At 45.5% G+C, this 21,188-nt stretch overlaps 1 protein-coding gene across 1 annotated transcript in view; it reads right to left on the minus strand.

Annotated features, from left to right (window-relative positions):
• The window catches only part of Smyd3 (SET and MYND domain containing 3), a 562,325-nt gene that overhangs the window by 115,583 nt on the left and 425,554 nt on the right, over window positions 1-21,188 (minus strand). The window contains exons 6-8 of the mRNA XM_041635444.1: window positions 16,674-16,741; window positions 13,459-13,561; window positions 6,225-6,335 (exon numbers count right to left, since the gene is read on the minus strand). Of these exons, the coding sequence (XP_041491378.1) occupies window positions 6,225-6,335; window positions 13,459-13,561; window positions 16,674-16,741 (282 nt within the window). The remainder of the gene's footprint in view (window positions 1-6,224; window positions 6,336-13,458; window positions 13,562-16,673; window positions 16,742-21,188) is intronic.

Genomic DNA, 21,188 nt, shown 5'->3' on the forward strand with positions numbered 1-21,188 from the left:
GTGTTTCATCAGCAATGGAAAGCAAACTGGAACACTGAGGAGATAAATACAGTTAACTGAATTACACAGAGCATGTGTGCATTAAAATGTCACATGGTATCAGCTGGGAATCAAGCATAAAATTAGCAATGGAGCCAAATGAGGGACTTTTGAGGTGTATAGTGAAACTCCACTTTTAAAGGGTGATGGTACCAATTTCATGCATTTGTCAGAACTGAAAGAATGGCACAGTAAAAGGGGGATTTTACTAAGCACAAACTACATTCAATTAAAAAATACATGGATGGTCTATCTCTTACACATCTATAGGAACAGCACAGTAGACTGGCAATACTCTAGAGAGTTCCATCACCTTGTCTACTGAATGGAAATATAGTAGTCACAGTTTACACAAGCTGCAGAAATTAGACGAGACGTGGCGTGTAATGAAGACAGTCAAATACCTCGAAGGTAGTAGGTGCTACCGAAACTTTGGCAGCTGTTCTAATTCATCATGTTCTCTGGAAAAGAGGTTCTTTATAATATTTCTCACATACAGCTTTGGGCAGTGATCTGGCCTAACTAAATACAGCGGTTGGTTCATAGAAAGCATATTTTCTGTATCACACTAGCTGTGGTTGCTGAATTCTCGGCTGGGGGCTTCATGTTAAGGTATGGTCCACGAGAGTTCTTGTCCGGTGTGGTCCAGAGAAGCCAGAGGCTGGACATAATTGGAGTACACTGAAAGCCAGTAGATGTTTGCAGAAACTGGAAAGTTTATTTGTATCCCTGTGGATTGTGGGGAGACCCTCTTCTTAAACGCAAGGTAGACTCTGGGGCTCAGCTGAACTGGGAGAAGACACCTACAGGTCCACTTAGAGAAAGCAACATTGCAGCGTCAAGCACCGCGGGGCAGGGGGAGCATATTCCACAATAAACACAAAGGTCACACTAATGACTTCCCAGGCAAGGAGCTTGGGGTCTGCTTAGATGTCACCCACTCCTTTACAGCAGCCCAGCAGAGAGGAGTCTGGGTTACAAAGTCAAGAACTTCTTTCCTTGTTTAAACGTGAACAACAGCCATGCCTGTATCCATTCCAGAAGCCCATCCCTCTGCTTATTAAAGCAAGAGGAGGCCGGCAAGATGGGTCAGTGGTTAGAGGAGCGTGTTGTCAAGACTGAGGACCCGAGTTGGATCCCCTGAGCTCACGCAGTGGAATAAGAAAAGTGACTTCCTCTGGATCTCCACATGCATGCCCTCTCAAATAAATAAATAAAAATGTAATTTAAAAGTCAAAGAAGCAAGAGGTAGGCTTTTCAATTCCCAAAGAACTCATCCAATGAAAAGACGCACACATGTACACACGCACATGCACACTCCTCTCTTCTTCTACATCTCTTGAATGTTCCTGATGATAACATACCTTGCCTATGATGAAAACCTTAGAAACAGGAAACACATTCTGCTTGCATTGTTAAAACTTGAAAAGCAAAACAATTCGGAACTGCTTGGCCTCACCATCCTGTCACGAGGCAGTTCTGCTCATAATTAACGCAGCAAAATAGGGGAAGGTGGCAGGAAAAAAAATCTCGGTTTACTAACGACTTTTAAGTAATTGCTCACATGTCAAGTGGACTCGGGTTACCAGAATAACATTCTTGGGCAGAAACACCTGCTTTCCTCTGAATACAGCTTTTCAACTAATGTTGCTTTCTCTCCTGAACAGGCATGGATTCATTCTGCTGCTCGGTGAGGAGGCACAGCCATTGACAACCAGAACACTCAGGAAGAGAGGCTGGCCATCCCACATGGCACCAGCACACCCTCGGCACAACATGGGGTGAAGGGAATGGGGTGCAAAGTGCTAAAGAACCAAACTCCAGTGCCAGCCAGAAGGGCCAAACTCCAGCGCCAGCCAGAAGGGCCCTAATGTTCTCAACTGTGCAACTACCCTTTGATTTTTTTCAAAACACACCCAATTATCACTTAGTAAATGTTAAAAGTTCAGGACCCTAGTTGTAAGAACAGAGCTAAGGAAGGACGGCCTGAGGCATTTACAGCGATGGTTCTGCTCTAGGAAGATAAAAACGGACACAGCATTAGAGAGATACATCTCAGATCACAGCATTGCTTCTCCTGATTTCTTTAAGGTATATCTTAAACTATGTCAGTCAGTTACATTGAGAAATATAAAAATCAGGTACTTCAGTGGCCATGGAGAGCGACAAGAATTCTGTCTCAGTGTGAGGATAACTGTGTCTTGGCTGAGGGACACGTGTGTGTACAACCCTCCGGCTTCTGTGAATTATGAAACTGCTGTTAACTTTGTGTACTTGGAAGTTCAGAGTGAATCTGTGATTTATCTAGGCCATTATGAAAGAGAGCATTGGGCATGCGTTCTGGGGACTGGTCTTATTTATCTCTCAAATAAATATAAAAAAGAATGGCTGATGCATGACACATGCAGAAATCCACATATATGTGTGAGTGTGTGCCTGTGTGCACATACACATGTACATGAATACAACTTCAGAGTCCTTTGGGTAGAGAGAGGTACAATTAGGTAGAAGAAGTTGGTATCTGAAAAGAAAGAAATGAAGTACATTTCTGGCTCTTGGGGCCAAGTCATTGGAGAACACCAAATCTGAGCTATGAGCTGGAACTTTATCCTGAGCACTAACCCCGAACAAAGTCAGGATGAGGAAACAGGGTGTATGAGAAAACACACTCTACAACAGTGCATGGTGTGGATGAGAAGAAAGAGCCAGGAGAACAGTCAGGGGGTTCTCCATAATCTGGTATGAAATAAGAGCCTTCAGTAGACTGGTAGACACGCGGCATATTTTTATTTTCATAAATTATATACTGGCATGTTTGTAGTGTGTGTGTGGTGCATGTGTGTGGTATTTGTGGTATGTGGTGTGTGTATACGTGGTATACATATGGTGTGTATGTGTGTGATGTATCTACGTGGTGTGTGATGTATGTGTTGTGCTATATATGTGTAGAGTCGGTGTGTGTGTGTGTGTGTGTGAGAGAGAGAGAGAGAGAGAGAGAGAGAGAGAGAGAGAGAGAGTACCTGTGTGGTATCTAGGACTGAAGCACAACCAATTTCGACCATCCTGAGATTCTGAATCTATAACTTTTGCAGAATACAATAAGAATTGAATTTTTTCTGTGGATGTTTTTCCCTCTCAGGTAAATTAATACTATGGAGAGTTGAGAAGGAGCATGGGTGTCACTACACAGAGCAAAATTCTCTTCTAAAGGAAAACATTTTATTGAGGTTGCCCACTTACAGTTCTCAGGTTCGGTCCATTATCATCATGGTGGAACAAGGTGGCGTTCAGGCAGACATGGTGCTGGAGAAGATGTCCTACAGCTTGGCTTGTGGGCAACAGGAAGTGAACTGAGACACTGGGTGTGGCTTGAGCATACATGAGACCTCAAAGCCCATGCCCACAGTGACACACTTTTTCTAACAAGGCCACACCCACTCCAACAAAGCCACACCCAGTCTTTTTTTTCTTTTAAACTACCATACACAGTAAATACATTGTGTTCTTACATACATACACAATGACAAAATCACCTAGTGACAAGTACCTCAGAATGTATCTAACTGAAGTGACATGTGACAATCACACACACACACACACACACACACACAACACCACAGTTAAGAGAATGAAAATGGTCTGAATGGGCAGGTATTGCACACCCAAATTCATTCACACTTCTCCAAGGGTGAAAAGCTGAAATATAATATGTTCCAGCTTCTTTCACCGTTACAGGTGGCCACGGGACACAGAGTTTGACAGTGAAGTGTAAGTCCACATCTCTACGAGAGGCTACCTTGGTCTTGGCCTGTAAAGTCCCATCTTGAACTTGTACACACCAAATAGGTGCTGGGGACAGCAGTCATCTTGGGAACATGAGGGCAAAAGCCACATGATAGGAAGTGGGAAGTGCTGTAGAAGAAGAAAAGACTTGGGAACTATCTAAGTTACTGTTCCATTTCTGCGGTGAAACACCATGACCAAGGCAATTGGTAGAAAGGAAGCATTTAATTGGGAGTATCAGAGGATTAGGACAGGAACATCGTGGTGGAGAGGATGGTGGCAAGCAGGCAGGCAGGCATGGCACTGGAGAAGCAGATGAGCTCATAACTGAGGCGCAAATAGTAGACAGCAAGGCATTGGGTCCAGTGTGGGCTTTGGAAACATCAAAGCCCACCTAGGGTGACACAGCTCCTCCAACAAGGCCACACCTACTCCAACAAGACAACACCTTTTACTCCTTCCCAAACAGTTCCACTCAGTGGACGTCAAATATTCAAATATATGACTCTATTGGGGCCATTCTCATTAAAACCACCACAAGAACCTTATGGTGCAAGCCTAAAACCACAGAGACTCAAGAAAGCTGAGGCAGGAAGACAAAGTTTTGGTAACTTTGTGAGACCCTGTGTCACAATAAAAATTACAATGAACAAATTAATAAACATTAAAAATGTAGCTGAGCATTTGTGCAGCATGTACAAGGTTCTAAGGTTCAATGTCCCAAACCATGAAAAGAAAAAAAAAACAGATTTATGGCTTGTGGGTTTATGGTGAGATCAGTGAGTAACTGCCTTGGATTATTTCCCCAGAACCACTTCTAACAGACCACACCTATCAAAAACAGTTTTATTTATCTTTATCTGTGGCCAGATGTTTCCTAACCACTATAGTTACAATAAAGCAAGCATGAACACACTGATCTTAAATGAAGCACTTCATTCATTCATTCATGCATGCATTCACTCAAGAATCCTTTTCTTTTGGAAACAGTTTGAAATTGTATTTATTTACTGTGTTCAGATAGGTACCCATGTGCCACAGAAGGCATGCAAAGTCAGAGGACAGCTTGAGAGTTCTCTCCTTTCACCATGTGGGTCTTGAGAATAAAACTCAAATTGTGTCAGGCCTGGCAGCAGGTATCCTTACCCAAAGAGTCATCTGGCTGGCCCTATTCAGCAAGATTTCTAAGAGGAACTACAGCCTTTTTGTTGCCAGCTAAGGGCTGTGGGGAAACCAGTATGGACCCACCCAGAGCCTAGTCTGCTAGAGGAGGGAGTGTCCGAGGGGTTCATGTGACTGCCAGCAACGGTGCTAAAGCAGACTGGATCTTGGCGCTATCTATGCAGCAGATGCCACCTTTCTTACTTAATTCTTTCTTCTGTCTTTTCTTTTAGATAGGGACTCACTGTGTAGCCCTGGCTGACTTGGAACTCACTCTACTCTATAGACCAGGTTGACCTTGAACTCATGGAGATCCACTTGCCTCTGCCCCCTGAGCTCTGGGATTAGAGGTGTGCACCACCACTCCCAGTTCTTAGTCCCTTTTAATGCAAACCCAGCTGTCTCTGCTGATTCCGGTGCTCGAATGAGCTTATGGTCTTTTCTCAGGAAGTTTAACTGTCTCTCCGCTGACACTGGTGAGAGAAACCACGGCAGCCCCGGCACAGTTGAATCAATGAAGCTGAATGGGTGACCTGGTACTGTCACTGTTTTCTTTATGACATCCCAGAGGCATCGCTCTGAACCTGCCTGAGTTCGGCTTCCCAATTTATTTGTAAGTATTGACGTTAAATGAGATAATGATCGTAAAATACATCTTGACAATGCAAACACCCCGGAGAAGTGAGATTATATCAGATAACCTGATTGCGTGCAAACCAGAGTAAATAGGTTCAAAATGAGGACAGTATATGAGTAATTGGAGAGCAGTTTATTATCTTTATGGCATTTATTTTGGCTCTTCTTCCTTCCTCGGAGAGTGAGAGTTTTGAGATAAGTGTGCCTCATCTGATAAAGTGCGGCAGAAGAGTCCCATGGAACGGATTCAAAAGAACTAAAGACAAAATATTCCTTGGTATGTTTATCGCTCAGCAATAACTGTTATCAATCACAGCATAATTCAGCCTCTCACTGTGTGCTCTCACAGCCCTCTGGCCTTTCATTTCCTTTTAATTACATGTTTAATGCCACAAGGGTAACATCTCCATTCCCACGATACGCTAAGTCCCAGAGATCTTAAGTCTCACCTCGGCAGGAGACCAAGGTCCCAGGAAATAGAGTGCGGCTCGCGCTCTGTTCTACCTCCTAGTGCTCTTTGGAGCGGTGTGACCAGCAGCAGAGGTCCCCGAAAGACCTCTCAGCCGCCACCATGGAGAGTTTCAATCTGCTTTCACGCCACATACCTTGTCCTGGGTTTGGCATCGGATACAGTCGCACTCAAAGCAGTACTGGTCCCTCAGCTGCTTCCGGCGTTCCTCGCTGGTCATGAGCATGTCCAGGTAGCAGATGGTGAGCTGCGGGAATGGAGAGGAGAAGGCTCATGTGGCTGCCGTGATCATTTTCTTCTTCAGTTATTATGGCTGCCAATTCTTAGAGTAAGACATCGACAAGGCGCAGGAGGGAAGGGACCACCGATAGGCTCTTCCCCAAGGGACTGTAATGTGCCTTCTTCTTGTCTGACTCAGTGTAAGCACACAGACATTACATGTTTAGTCTAAAGGACTTGGCTTATAACCGTGACACAGTTTTGTACTTTATGTTTGTTTTTCCTTCCCCCTTCCATTAAATAGTAAAACATCAGGAGTTATTCCATGTTTGGGATCACTAAGGTTTGCCTGTAAATTCGATGTATGACCACTGATATTCAGGGAAACCAAATTCACGCTAGCAAACAAATGAGCGGCAGATGATGCAGCCAGATTGGCTTTAAATACTGGCTGACTGGATCACTGTTTCCTGGAACTTGGGGCTACCTGTATTTGACAGTTTTGAAATAAGGAGATATTTTGTCACTTGTTGCTTAGTTTTTCTTTTTAAAAAGCGAACTGACATTTCCACTTGACTGAATCCCCAGCACATAGAAATCAAATTCACAACAGAACACACACACACACACACACACACACACACACACACATGCATGCGCACATGCACACACGCGCGCACACACACACACACACACACACACATCCGCTCCCCGTAGAGCCTCCCTAGTTGGAGAAGGGTAGACAGTAGCTCCTATTTCGTGCTGTCCAGACTGAACCTTTAGTGTCTCCCTTGACTCTACCAAAACCACCAGGATGTTCTGTTAGCTCCACTTATTAAAAGTAAATCCAGAACCAACCGCTTATAATCATTCCCAATGTTGCATCCAGCCCTGGCCCACCACCATCTCGAGATGGTTCTCCACTCCCCCCCCACCCCACTAGAAGGACTCTCCCGCAAACTGAAGTCAGTCAGGCTTTCTTCTGTTTCAAACACTGCAACAGCGCCCCCTTTTGTCCAAGGAGGGCCAAGACCTCACAGTGCCACCTAAGGTGCATCCTTGGATCTCATGGGCTCTAGGCTATGCTGAAATGGGAGAAGAAACACAGTCCTCCTTTAAAAACTTGTTCACTACTTTGGTAAGATTGTGTGTGTGAATGTGTGTGTTTGTGTGTATGAATATGTGTGTATGTTTGTGTGTGTGAATGTGTGTGTGTAATTCTAATGACAAAACATTGGGGTTTTGTTGTTGGAGGTGATGGTATTTTACAGTCTTTAAATTTTCATTTTTCTAATTTTGTAAGAATATTAGTATGTGATGATCCACGTAAAATATGAGTCTTTCACCACCGGGGATAGAGAAGCAACAGATTCATACACACTGCCCCCACTGGCCCCTCCCTGGGCCATACCCTCCCCTTGCCCTCGACTCTCGCTGCCCTAGCTGGTCTGGTATTTTTTGCTGTCCTTTCATATTCCCACTTCAGGCCTGAGTTCTCCCAGATTCACCAAGGTGGCCTCCCTGGTCCTCTTGGATTTCAATCAAGTCCCATTTTCTCAAGGAGCCTAACCCTCCGCCTACTAAAAATAACAACTTGGTTCCCACCACACCCAGCGCCCCTCCCCCTTTCCCCTTGTCTGAGTTTGCTTTCTTCTTGTAATGGACATCAGCTTGTACTGTGCTCTATAAATGACTTATTTATCTGCTTCAAACGCAGAAGGTAATTATGGGGGTCTGGGTGGTGGGGAAGCAGGGGGCACTGGAGGAGAGAGAGGCAGGATTAATCTGCGGGAAGAGTTAAGGAACCTCCCTCGAGCAAACACTCCATGTGGTTTTTCTTCTGCTGAAAACAAAGTATCACAAGTCTTCTGACGTGATTTCACTTGTTTGGACTCAAGGTGGGGCGGGGAAGGCCCTGACAGAAAACAACTCCAAGGCCGTCTCCTTAAAGCTCCAGGAGGAGGAGGAAGCCTGGTCAGTCATTTCTGTCAACCCCACACTGTCACCAGGGTGACAGAAGATAAGACCTGAGCTGACTCAAGGCCTCAAACCTCCAGGGTGCTGCCCTCCACACAGGAAGGCGTGCCTGCCCCGAAGGTACAGACCTGCTCTTGCCAAACATCTTCTGGGAGTGCGGCACTCCCGCAAGAGCGTGCAACACTGAAAACCAGAAAAAGGACTGGGATTTGCATTTAACCCAAATCAAGCCTGGTGCTCCTTCTCCTGGCCAGTGGTGCCCTTCTGGGGTGGCCGTGGAACCTAACACCAGAGGGAGCCAATACAGCTCCGCCCCCCAGCTCTGTGCTTACAGTGTAAACAAGCAGTGCAGAGCAGTGGGGGCAACTGGGTTCCTCCCAGCCAAGGCAATGTTCACTTTTTCATTTCCTACATCTTCCTCCAGCATTTTGATCTAAAGGCAGGGGCACCTCAGAAGTGAAAGGGCTATGGTATTAGGCAAGTTCCCATGGTTCCCAGAGAACACCGTGCTCCACAGTTCAAGCAACCAGTCTGGAACATCTTTACTGGGAGGTCTGAGGACATCCTCAGGCTCTCTGGTCCTGGCGTTTTACCCAGATGAGGGGGTAAACTAGCTGATGACCATACTCCCTCAGAACTCATCCTGGAGCCCCGTTTCTCACGCCAGTCCAGTCTCTAGCCTCGCTAGCAGGTTAGGCAAATGGCACAACATCTTTGGTAGGTTACACGCTACTGCAATGTCACCAACAGCACAGTGTCTGACTTCAAGTCTGCATTATGAGAGCTAAAACTCAAGCTGAGCAGTGGTGGCGCATGCCTTTAATTCCAGCACTTGGGAGGCAGAGGTACAGAGATAGGTGGATCTCTGTGAGTTCGAGGCCAGCCTAGCCTATAAGAGCTAGTTTCAGGACAGGTTCCAAAGCTACAGAGAAACACTGTCTCAAAAAACAAAACAAAATAAATAAAAAATAGCTAAAACTCTTGAGTGATCTCCAGGCAGTGAGTGGATAATGGGAGACCAGTTATTTCATTTAACCCAAATAAACAGATTCTTTAAGTCTTTCTAGGTAGCATACAAGTGCCTGAAGATCAACCTCAGCAATGGTTTTCTAAATGGCCTCCCACTGGTTTCTCTATCTTTCACCTTTTAATCTATGAGAGAGAGAGAGAGGGGGGGGGGGGGGGAGATAGCTCCCTAACACATCTGATTTTCACCACACAGGGCTTTTTTCCTACATTGATAGTACGTCTACTTCCTAGCCTCGATGTCTTCTCCTGTACCCCACAGTCTGCCTGTCTTGACTATATAGCTCTGTCTCTGAAATGTATGACATCACTGGGATTCCATTCCCTACTGCCTACTTCAGTGCCTTTTCCTTACCCTCGTCCTTCATGATTGGCTCAAAAATGCCCCCTCCCTCACAGACGGGAACTCATTTTGCCCTTTATGGCTCTTCTATGCCACTGGAGTTCGCAAACCGTTGTGGACCAAAGCCGAGGGGCTGCTCAGTGGCTAAAACATTCCAGAAGTGCACAGCCAGATTGAAGTAGCAACTCAATCATTTTATCAGCCAAAGATAAAAACCTTTATTAAGGGCTCATAGATTTGCAAGTTTAAATGGAGTCATTGCTCACTACATGTAGGGCTCATTTAGTGGGCACATACATACAAAACTTGGCCATTGATCAACCGATGCTTTAATGGCACAGAACAAAATCGCATTAAAATATTAATGCTCTGACCATTGCTCTGCCATTTAAGTGTGGCTCTTATGAAAAAATGCATAAATCATTTCTAGCTTTGGAGTAATATTACAGGGGTTTCTGGAGCTTGATTATAATGCCTCTGTTCAAATTGCAAGGCATAGAAAACCTCTTTCACTGAAACCTTCTTTCCCATCAACAGGAGAGTGCGGAGTAAAACCAAATCTTGTCTTCATTTCTGCAACACATTGTCACAGTTACATAGTTCTCCATTACTGGCTCTACACTGAAAAACAAAAGGACAAAAAATTCGCTTCTTTTTAAAGTCAAACCTCAATGTCCTCTGTCCCTTCTTTGTCATATAAATTCTATTCATTTTAAATCAATTAAATCTTAATTAATCTATTAATTAATGATTCTGCTAATTTTGGATTCTAAATGAAATATTCTTCACCTCTTCTGTTCTGAGCCACCACCCAGTCTCCTCCTGAGTTCAGACTGTCACTGGCAGCTCTTGCTTGAGGGATAGCTTGACCCTCATCCTCTCACTCCTGTTTACACATAAAGTCTTGCCATGCCTCCTCCTTGATGTCAAGGGTGCCCACTGCCTTGCCCTCTGCCACACAGCCGACACTACTGGGAAATCCTCAGGTCAATAGCATTCTGTAAAAAAGCCTTAGACACTTGTCCAGTCCCTATGTATTCTCCATTCCTGGTTACAATGAATTCTTCAGTCCCCTCCAAAATAAGAATCTTCTGTTTCAGGCACTTTCTAGTCTCTCCTCCTTGGACTTACATTCTGATCCTCACAGCCCACCTGGTCCACATCAAAACCGAGGAGCCTACTGAGCAACAAAGCCGAAATGCAAACTTGATGCCACAGAATCACCAAACTTTAAATTTACTCGTCATCAGCTTAACTAAAGCTCACATCGAAGGATAAGCAGGAATTAGCCCTCTTAGCCACAGCATCCAAATGTTTCCTGTACCCGCCACCACTGCAGGCCTCTGGTCCATGGGGTCAGTGTTAAAGGTTCAGGATGAATTTTGATTGGTCATAGCCACACAGCATTAAGTGGGTGTGGCCTAGAGACTCTCATCTTGATGATCCGCAATCCTATGGATGAGCTAGTCCACGCAATGCCCTGGAGAGAAATGCTGCTGATCTCAGTCAATTCAAGAGTGCCAGATACTTCCCAGGTGTGAAGCTAGCACTGGGAGATGGGGAAGAGGTGGGACTCAACTCAATTGCTGCCCCTGTGAAATCACAGTGGCATAGGAAGTCCCCGGAGCCAGGATAAGTACCAAATGCATATTAGTAACCACTAAGAGGGTGAGTTCAGAGTAAAGGTCCTCCCCTCAACCTGGGAAATCAGAAAAGCTCCAATGATGAGAGGGGGTCTGGAAGGGCCTTGAAGGGCACAGGATACAGAAACTACTAGAAATGGTGCCAGACAGAAGGACGGCCATGCACGGGAAACGCCATTCACCAACAGGTGCACAATGCGAGCACAGACAAGAAGATGCAACAAGAGCCTCAGAAGACACTCTTAGAGTTGAGAAGAGTCCTTGATAAGCATCCCAGAGGGAGGCACTTTGGTCTTCAGTGCCCAGCACTGAACTGGAACATTTCTACTGGACAAGAAGAAGCACTTGCTTGTCATTCTAGAGACAGAGGACAGAAAAAGTGAAGCAAACACAAAAAACACGGGTTTACTGTTTTTGTTAATTACCTAAAAACTAACCAAGGAGGAAAAATGGTAGCCGGGCTTAGAAAGCCCCAACCCCATCTCATAGCTTTTCTAGGTTCTAGCATCTTCCAGTGCTGGGAATTGAACCTGGGACACTGTACATGCTAGGTGCTCTACCACTGAGTGATACCCTAACACTATTTTGGTTAAAACATCGTTACCATCAACAGCCACTTCTGCCTTTAAATGACTTACAATGACTCACTTTAATTGTCAACTCGACTGCATTAAGATATGACTAGAAAATTATGAATGCACACCTCTGTTACCTATCAATGAGGGAGTTTCCAGTGACAGGTAGACTGGGAGAGCGCTGATCCATGTATTGAAAACTTAAATAGAATCTTAGAAAGAGGCACACCTGAGGGAGGTGGGGCCTGGTTGAGGATGTGGGTCACCGGGAACCACATGGCTCTGGTCCCCTGGATGGAGCTCCACTCTGTCTACTATAATGTGAACTATCTCACTCCTCTTCATGGTCAAGAGATGAACAGCCTCCATTACATGTTCCTGCGGCCACCGGGGACTGTTTCGCTACAGTCCAGAGACACGGGGCCAACTGACCATGGACTGAACCCTCCAAAATATGCGATTAAATAGACCATTCCTCTTTCTAACTTATGTCAAGCCACAGCAATGCAAAAATGACAAGCATCCTAACAGTACTGAACATAGATAGAAGAGGTTCCCTGTCTACCCTGCCTTGAAGTCACATGACCCCAGAGAAACAGATCTAAATTCCTCAAAGCATAGCTAGTCCACACTAGTCCTAAAGGCTGGAGACTCAGCTAAAGGGCCTGTGTAAGAGGCAGTGTCCTTGGCTGCAAATAAGTTTGGAAGGAATCCCTGTCTCTATAAAATATGGTAGCTCTGAGTTAGGGCTTTATTTGGGGGAGTGCTGTGTGAATGCCGTAAAAGCTTATGGCCCGCCATTCCTTGCAGTAAATATCCACTTTAACAAATTGGAAGGCAGGAGGAAATGGAGTTCTGGAAAACATGACTACAACCAGAGCTCAGCATGGGTAGCAGCCGCAAGAACTCGGCAGACTCTGTGTGGTCCCGCAGCCTATCTGTAGTCGCCTGGGGGAACTCCGGCTTCTGCAACGTCCCTCACCTAAGAAGCTGGCTTGACCATCTTACACAAATGACACTGGCAAGTCCTGTTTGACCCTGTACCTTTGCTGAAACCATCACCCAGAAATGCTGAGGGGCTTACAGAAGCCCAATGGCAAAGGTCTGAAAGAGTAAACCATGTCTACTTTCTTTATACAGAATTTAAAATACCTTCAAAATGTGCTTAGAGGCTTTGGGGGCAAGCCCCGGGGATGCCACTGACAAGCTGGGTTGCCTCTCTAGCCATGGAAGAATGGCTGTTCGCTGGGATGCGACAGGCAGCTGAACTGTCATTGCCAATGAGGAGATTTAATGGCTTACATGCATGTGCACAAAACACCCAGGCTCCGTCACAAAAGAAATCTCTCTAATATATGTCAGAGGATTATCATGCAGAAACCCAGGGGCCAAGACCAAAAACTATGCGTAGATTCATCTACAGCTTGCTTTGTGAGTGCTTCAAGTGCCTTCTTGGTGGCAGGGCAGCAAAGAGCTAGCTGTAAATGGTTGTAGGTGGGTGCCACACTGAGAAAGGCATTGAAGAGTGGAGGGGGATGGGTAGGAGGTGTATGGGAAACAGGAAGTGGGAGGCATGGATTTCCTTACCTCATCTCCAGCCTCGATTTCTCGCACTGCACGCAGCAAGAGATGGGGCCCGTTGAACACAATTGAGCAGTTGGGGTCACAGCTGTGATTCAGCAGAGACATACTAAAGGAAAGAAAAAAGGGGGGATCATCAATGCTTACAGTTAAGCAGCTACATTAAGTGGAAACAACAGCCAAAGACACTTTGGGTGGGAGGGTCCAAGATGGGTTTGATAGAGAGGAAATGGGGATGGGGCTCCAGAAGCATTCATATTCATATGATCATAGGTTTGCCCATACCCTGCTTCATATGAAGTCAGATACTTCTCATAACAGAGGCTAATTAGGGAAGCTTGATAATAAAATCATTTTTTAGTCCTTTGAGGGATGGATTGCATTAGAAATAGCCCAGTAAGGTGAACCGAATGAAGGTGCTACTGACAAGTAGCCTGCAAAGAGATCATCTCCGAGCTAACAGCAATCACAACAGTCACCCGAGGTTCCACTGACCCATAAGAGGGTCTCACTGCTGAGCTCCGGTAGGGGAGGGCAGGGCCTCTGCTAGATGCTCACACTGAGGAATAATGGGTTGGGGGGACCTGCTCTCAGTAGGTCCTGATGCATTCTGGGAAGGAGCCTCGTCACGATTTTCCTGGAGGTTTCACATGGGAAACGCCAGGACTTCACACCCTGAACTGACAGCAATTAGGGCAAAGGAGTACTCTGTAGGAAGTACTTGCTCAGTACCGGAGCAGAGGGACCAACTCCAGCCACCCTAAAGACTGTAGAGGACTACGTCCCCTCTCCCAACAGAGTTTGCCCTCAGGGTTAGGGACATCTTTTAGTGGTTGGTTTAGGGTTGAGGGGATGGGGAGATATTTTACGAAATTAGGGGTATTTAAAAAAAAAGGGGGGGGGAATTAACTGGTTTGATGGGATGACTGGTATTTGTGATTTACTGTTTTTAGAAAATTGTATTGGTACTGTTTCTTGTATATTGACATATTGAATATTAAATGTGAGTGTTCCTACCCCTATTTTTGTATAAGAGTATGCTTATAACTTTGTCTATATTGTATTGATACATCTACCATATTACAATGTACATTTCTACCTCTGATACTATTTATATAATAACATTGTTTACATTTGTCTACCTCTGATACTATTTATATAATAACATTGTTTACATTTGATATGTAATGACATTGTTGAAGATCATTGTCTTCATATATTGCATAGTTGTTTATTCTCTTAGTCTTCAAGTTAGATAGGTATTGAGAATTATATGTTTGTCATATTTATTTTTAGGTTAATCAGGTTTTTTAGATATATAGAGATTATATTTAGTATAAATAGTATGATCTTCAGCCTCTTCGAAGAGCTGTAGAATATGGCCTTTAATCTAACCTAGAATTCTGTGCCAACGAGACACAATCACTCCTGGCAACGCCACTCTACTCCCAAGAGAACGTCGAGCACCAAAAACACTCCACTGGGAGCTTGTCTTCTTGGCAGAACTGGCCTTTGGGTTAAGAAAAGCCCATACCTCAACTACTGACAAAGATACAAAATATCCGTAAGTGGATAAAACAGGATTGTCTTATCCTGCCAAGACAGGGTAGGATAGTTCTAAAAAAATTCCTTGCCTTTAATAATGGTATGTCAGTTATGTTAGGCCTTAGCCAAAGTTGGTTGACTCAACATTGCAAACGAGACTTTGGATGATTGGCCAGGTAGTCAGTTGTCTCTGTCATTTGTTGCACATTTTGGATATCTCTCATTTGTTAAGTAATATTAATTTCCTTCTCAGATCTTTGACGGAGTTAAAGATTATATAATTGTAGTTACTCTCTACATTATTTAGATTCTTTGAAATAGAACATTTGGTATATTTATTATTTGTTTCTATTGTATATAGTTGTATTTGGTTTGGTTCGATCTTATTTAGACAAAAGGGGGAGATGTAGGGGAGACCCAAGCAATCACCTTGCTAGCAGGGGGCGGGGTCCCTTGAGGATATTTTGTACTTATAAAGATTGCGGGCGTGCTCCCAGCTGCCCCTTCTGCTTTCCTGTTCTCCGCAGGAACCTGTGGTTCTGTAAATCTATTTCCCCCTTAAAGCTGTATATATTATTACAATCTGTCTGCATTCATTTACGCCGCTACACACGACACTGTGAGGGTTAATCACAGGTGAAGGGACCAATGCCTAAGAATGAGACGGCTTAGCCAAGGATGCACAATTTAACTGGGGACTGAACTGGAACCAGGTGGCCCAAGCCCAGAGCCCAAGCTCTGAAGTCCTCTATGCTGTTGCTTTTTGATACACGTGCTATCAATAGAGCTGACCTGCACCCAATGACACACGAGGGTGTAAGAGAGGAGGCTGGATGGAAGTCAGGGTAGTTCTAGTGCTGGGCTTCATGCCATCTAGCTCAGGGTCAAAGGCAGCCACACTGATGGCTGAGGAACACTACAGCAGGCTACTCCAGTCAAACTTGGCCTCCTAGTCCCATGCCATCTTAATACCATATAATGTGTGTAGCACGAGTTCTAATTGTTCTTAGTAAAAACCTGGAGTCAAATATTAGGGGTGAAAGCTGAGAGATCAGAGAAGCAGAGCGGCCATCCACTAGAGAGACCTTTTATCTCTACCGATGCTCAGACCAAAGGGATGATCCTGTTCTCAGACCGTGTTCTCTGACTGCATCCTCAGACTGCAGCTGAGCTTGTGTCTCCTCGGGCCTTATATCCCTCTCTGTGCCCAGCCATATCATTTCCCGTCTCCACCTCCCTGGTGCTGGCATTAAAGGCATGTGACTCCCAAGTATTGGAGATTAAAGGTGTGAGTCACCACTGCTTGGCTCTGTTTCTCTTTTAGACTGGAACATTATTGTGCAGCCAAGCGTGGCCTTAAACTCACAGAGATCCGTTTGCCTCTGTCTCCTGAGTGCTAGGATTAAGGGTGTGTGCCACCACTGCCTGGGCTCTACGGCTAACTAGTGGCTTAGCTCTGCACGCTGATCTTCAGGCAGGCTTTACTTGCTAGATCACAGACAAAATATCACTACAAATATGGGTTATAAGACTTAACACTTTTACAGCCTCTTGTGATTTGCCACACTAAGTTTTGAGTTTGACTGTTGAGCTGGCTGCGACAAAAGCCTTCCTAATGTCCTGCAGACGGCTGGCGTGCGGGATGGGAGTGAGTGGGTTTGGGATGTCTGCCATACCTGGGGTACAGGCCAACGCCAACCTCCTGCATCTCCGCATTGCAGATGGTGAACGAGTTGCAGATCACCTGTGGAAACAAGAGGGGCCCTTGTTAGACGTCCACTTGAGGAATCCCACAGGCACTCGCGAAGGCTTGTGTTTTTGGGGGGACTGCTTGGGGGGTCTCCCCAAGCATGGACTTCAAAATAAGTTCTCAGATGCACACCCCCCAACCCTGGGGAGACACAAAGCTTCAAGGAACATGGAAACTATTAACTGTCGTCTAACCTCCCCCACCCACGTTCTGCAACTCCATGAAATGTTCGAAATTCAAAATATAAATAAGCTAGTCATGAAAAACTTAGCTCCTGTGGCACTGCCCCTTCTCAGGCTGCTGCCCGGTCCAAAGGCCCCTTTATCTAAGGAATACAGCAGCCTGTTTGTTTTTATTCCTACAGAGTGAAGCGCACCCTGAGGGAGTCTGTGATCCAAGCTGCCCACAGACCACAAGGAGGACAGGAAGCTGACTCCATGGGGCCACAGCACATACTGAACACACAGAGCCCCTGGCTGGGCCTGTGGCGTGTACCTGTGCCCTTTGGGAAGATAAGAAAAGAAAGGAAGAAAAACACAATCACGCTATACAGGGAACTTGAAAACCTTGTTTGTGCAGGAGGCAATGCAATGTGTCCGAGGCCACAAGGAAATGTGCGCGGGGCACTGGGCTTGAGCCACTAGTCTGGACCCTGGCACGAGATGATATCCACACAGACATTAGGAAGAGAAGCGGGGGAAAGCCAAGGTGCCCCCTCTCACAGAACGTAAGCTCTACACAAAAGGAAGAAATCCCCAACATGAAGAAGTTATTACTTGTGAGGAAGAGAAGTGAATGAACGTGAATAATTCCTGGAAAGAAGCTGAGTCTGCAAATACAGATGGGCCGACGGGCTGGCGACCTAGAACTCCAGGGAGGGAGAGTTGGAATGCTACAAATCCAGAGCCTAGCTGCAATTCCTCTTCAGCTGCGACTAGCCTCCTGGAGAGGCGTCCCTGGCCTACCTTGGTGTCAGACCTAATTCACTAGAAAAACAGATTAAAACCTCTAGAGTGGATTAACCTTGCAAAACCCTATTCTCCACCAATCAAAGGGCTAAGCATGCTACCAGATAGCATGCAAGGCCTATAACCGAGATTTCCCCACCATGGCAGTAACCTTCTCTCTAGTGTTTCCACCAATGCGTTTTGAAAATTTCTTGATTTATTACTTTGTTCTGTTACAATAAAAACTCCATGAAAAGGCTTCAAAAATGAGATATGGAATTTGGGGTAACTTAAATCTGTGTTTCCATGCCATGCTGCTCAAATTGACTCCATAATAGACTAGCTCATATTCTTTGTGAGGTGAGAGCCGTGTTTTCGTGACAGGGACATGAGAAAAAGAGGTGGCATATAAACAGGGAGTGGGAGGGACGACGGGAATGACCCCGGGCTTCACTGGCGAGGAAAGTGTTGCAGCTGCCCATCGGAGTTCAGAGGGCATCGATTCCAGGCTCTGGTGTTCTGAAACACAGGGCTGCTCCAGGGACTCAGGCATAGAAGGAAAAGCAGAGACAGTTGACGAAGAAAGGAAACGCACTCCTGAGTCCAGGGGTGGGCCAGGGAGCTGAGGAGAAAGCCCAAGGCTACGGGGCGTGAGGCAAACGACAGTGCATTGACAGAACCCCCATTTGTACAGCAGAATTTCTAGAGCGTGCCCTGTTCATTCTATGAAGTCCAAGTGAGGAAGGGCGTCTTCTCTAAATTAACCATGATGTAGCTTTCTTTCTCCGGTCTGTATTCTCCAGACACAAAGGTGTATGTCACTAAACAAACAAACAAACAAAATGTGTGGGGGCCTTTGAGGTAGGGGCGTTTGGGCGCACACGGCAAGAATGCTGATGAAGCCCACAAAAGTGGTTAAGATCAGAGAGGTAGCTAGACCACACAGGACTCTACAGTTATGCTGGGAATTCTATTTTAGGTGAGACGCCAAGCAAAGGAGTAAATGGGTCTGATTTCTGTCTGCAAAGGACTTCTCTGACAGCTACACACAGAAGGAGGTGTTAAAAGGTGAGCCCACGTGGGTAGCACATGGGTCAGAGGCCCCTGCCATAACCCAGGCAACGGCTTGGACACCAGCTACAGAAGTGGGAGGAGTTGGCAACAGGGCCACCAGCTTCCCTGGAGCACTGCTGATGGGAAATGGAGTCGGGACAAACTTGGGGCTTGGCCTATGAGTGGGTGATCGTGGCTGTCATTTATTCAGAGGAGGAAGAAGACAAAAGGAGTAAGTCTGGCATGAAGTGGGAGGCAAGGCTTTGTTTTGTTATGGTGAGTCTCAAACGGCCCAGTTCACCTCAAAGCCCAGACTAGGAATGAACAAATGGAGTCTGGGGGACAGTTAGGGGCAAAACTATAAATCTGGAATGAAATATAGAAAACCCATCAGAAAGAAAGGGGACAGAGCATGGTTGAGATAGATCGTGACTCCAAGCGGATGCCAACGGCTGGCGTTTCTGTGCGGAAGGGCTGAGACAGCAAACTTCTCCGTCAGATTTACAGGAAGGCACCGAGAACATGCAAAGGTCCCCAGTCGGCGGCGCCTTTGCTGCTAACTCTTACAAGGAAGCTAAGCAAAGCGTCGCTATCTGGCTCCCCCCGAAAGTCTGATAAAACCACAGCTTCAAATCAGGAAGTAAATGGGTGCACAGACACATTTTAAACAAATTCTGGTTAAATTGCAGCTTTCTAGGCATCTGCTTTGTATTAAGCGGCAAGGGTGTGCTGCCTGTATATGCCAATATACACAGTGCAAGATAAACCGACAAGGCTAAAGATTCTGGGGATAGTTTTTGAAATTTTAAATATTCTTAAACTGGAGCGGTGTGATTACAGATTTTAAATTTTAAAATGTATCTTATAGTATATTCAGAACAGCAGGGAAAGCAATCTACCAACAAAAAGTCAGACCAAGCAAATAAAATTTGCTAATATTAGATTACAATTTTCCTGAATTTTGAAGCAAATTAAAGGTTCTTCCAAAGTATTTTCACTCTGATGGACTCTCTAAGGATGAAAGTCACAAGCAAAACAAAATACTAGCTTGCTGTTTTTCTCAGGGACGTGTTTTCTCAGTCCTGGACTCGGGTGATGGTCTTCATGCCTTTAGCAGCATTTACCACACTGGACCATTGCCCACTGGTACCCTGCCCTACACTGCCCACTGGTACCCTGCCACGCATTGCCCACTGGTAGCCTGCCCTACACTGCCCACTGGCACTCTGTTCTACATTGCCCACTGGTACCCTGCCCACTGGCACTCTGTTCTACATTGCCCACCGGTACCTTGCCCTACACTGCCCACTGGCACCCTGTTCTACATTGCCCATTGGTACCCTGCCCTAAGTTGCTAAGATTGCTTAATGGTGCCCTGTCCTGAGAGACTCCATTTTACAAACAGCTTTTGAGTCCATCTTGAGGATAGAGAACGACTATGTACCCGGGTGGACATATGAGTGACACTAAACATGACACGTACTCATGATTTATTTCCAAGAGTACAAATGGTATGACCCTATTAATTTATTGAGGTGAGTTGGGAGTACAGGAATACATGGGGATATTAAAATCATACCACAGAAACCACGTTCAAGAACTTATCAGACCGCAGCAGACATGGAAAGGTACAACTCCCTCTCTTGGGTCACACAGAGAGTTGGGCACCTAGCCCTGAGATGGCAATGGCCCCAACAGTCTATTACCTGGCTATCTAGTGCATGCTTCAAGGGATGGACAGGTGGAGAACTCCTGGCTGTCCCAGGGGCTTCAGGTTTAGTTCTAGTTCCTACCGTTGACAAGGCCCTGCTCAAACTGCCATCCCCCTGTCCACCTGTGCACTGCCTGGGACTACTGCTCATCCATCTACTTGGACCCAGATGAGTCTTTCCCTTCACCTAGTCCCCAAAGTTCAATTCTGACCTTGCAACTTGGCTCTCCAGCCAGCATCTTCAGATTCTTCTGGACCTGGGCTTTGAGCGTTACCTCCCCTCCACCAAGTCCACTTTACGCTTCTATCGGATTCCAGCTCTGCCCTTTCAGGTCTCTTACACCATTCTATAACCTAATACATAGTTATTTATATCCACAGATACTAAGTAGGCTTTTACAATGTGACGTGTAATGTGTGACCTGAAAGTTAATATTAATAATTGAGGTCATCAAGGAAAGCAATACTATTTAGCAAGTTGAGTCAATGATACCACTATGACTTGTGAATTTATTGTTATCTAATAAATTCTGACATTTTGGAGAAACACAGTCATGTTTGTCTATGTTTCCAATGCATGGAGCTCATGCACCCATTTACTTGGTGGTATGTAGAACCAGGACGGGGGGGGGGTAGTGATTCATTTATTCTCATGCTACACAGAAGCCACTACTAGACATATTTAGACAGATGAACTGCTTCATAGATGTGGTCCTCAGCATTCCCAGGG

This window comes from Microtus oregoni, unplaced genomic scaffold (genome assembly GCF_018167655.1).
Source record: "Microtus oregoni isolate MIOR12 unplaced genomic scaffold, Mior012 000047F_ref0000412, whole genome shotgun sequence".
NCBI classification, from domain to species: domain Eukaryota; kingdom Metazoa; phylum Chordata; class Mammalia; order Rodentia; family Cricetidae; genus Microtus; species Microtus oregoni.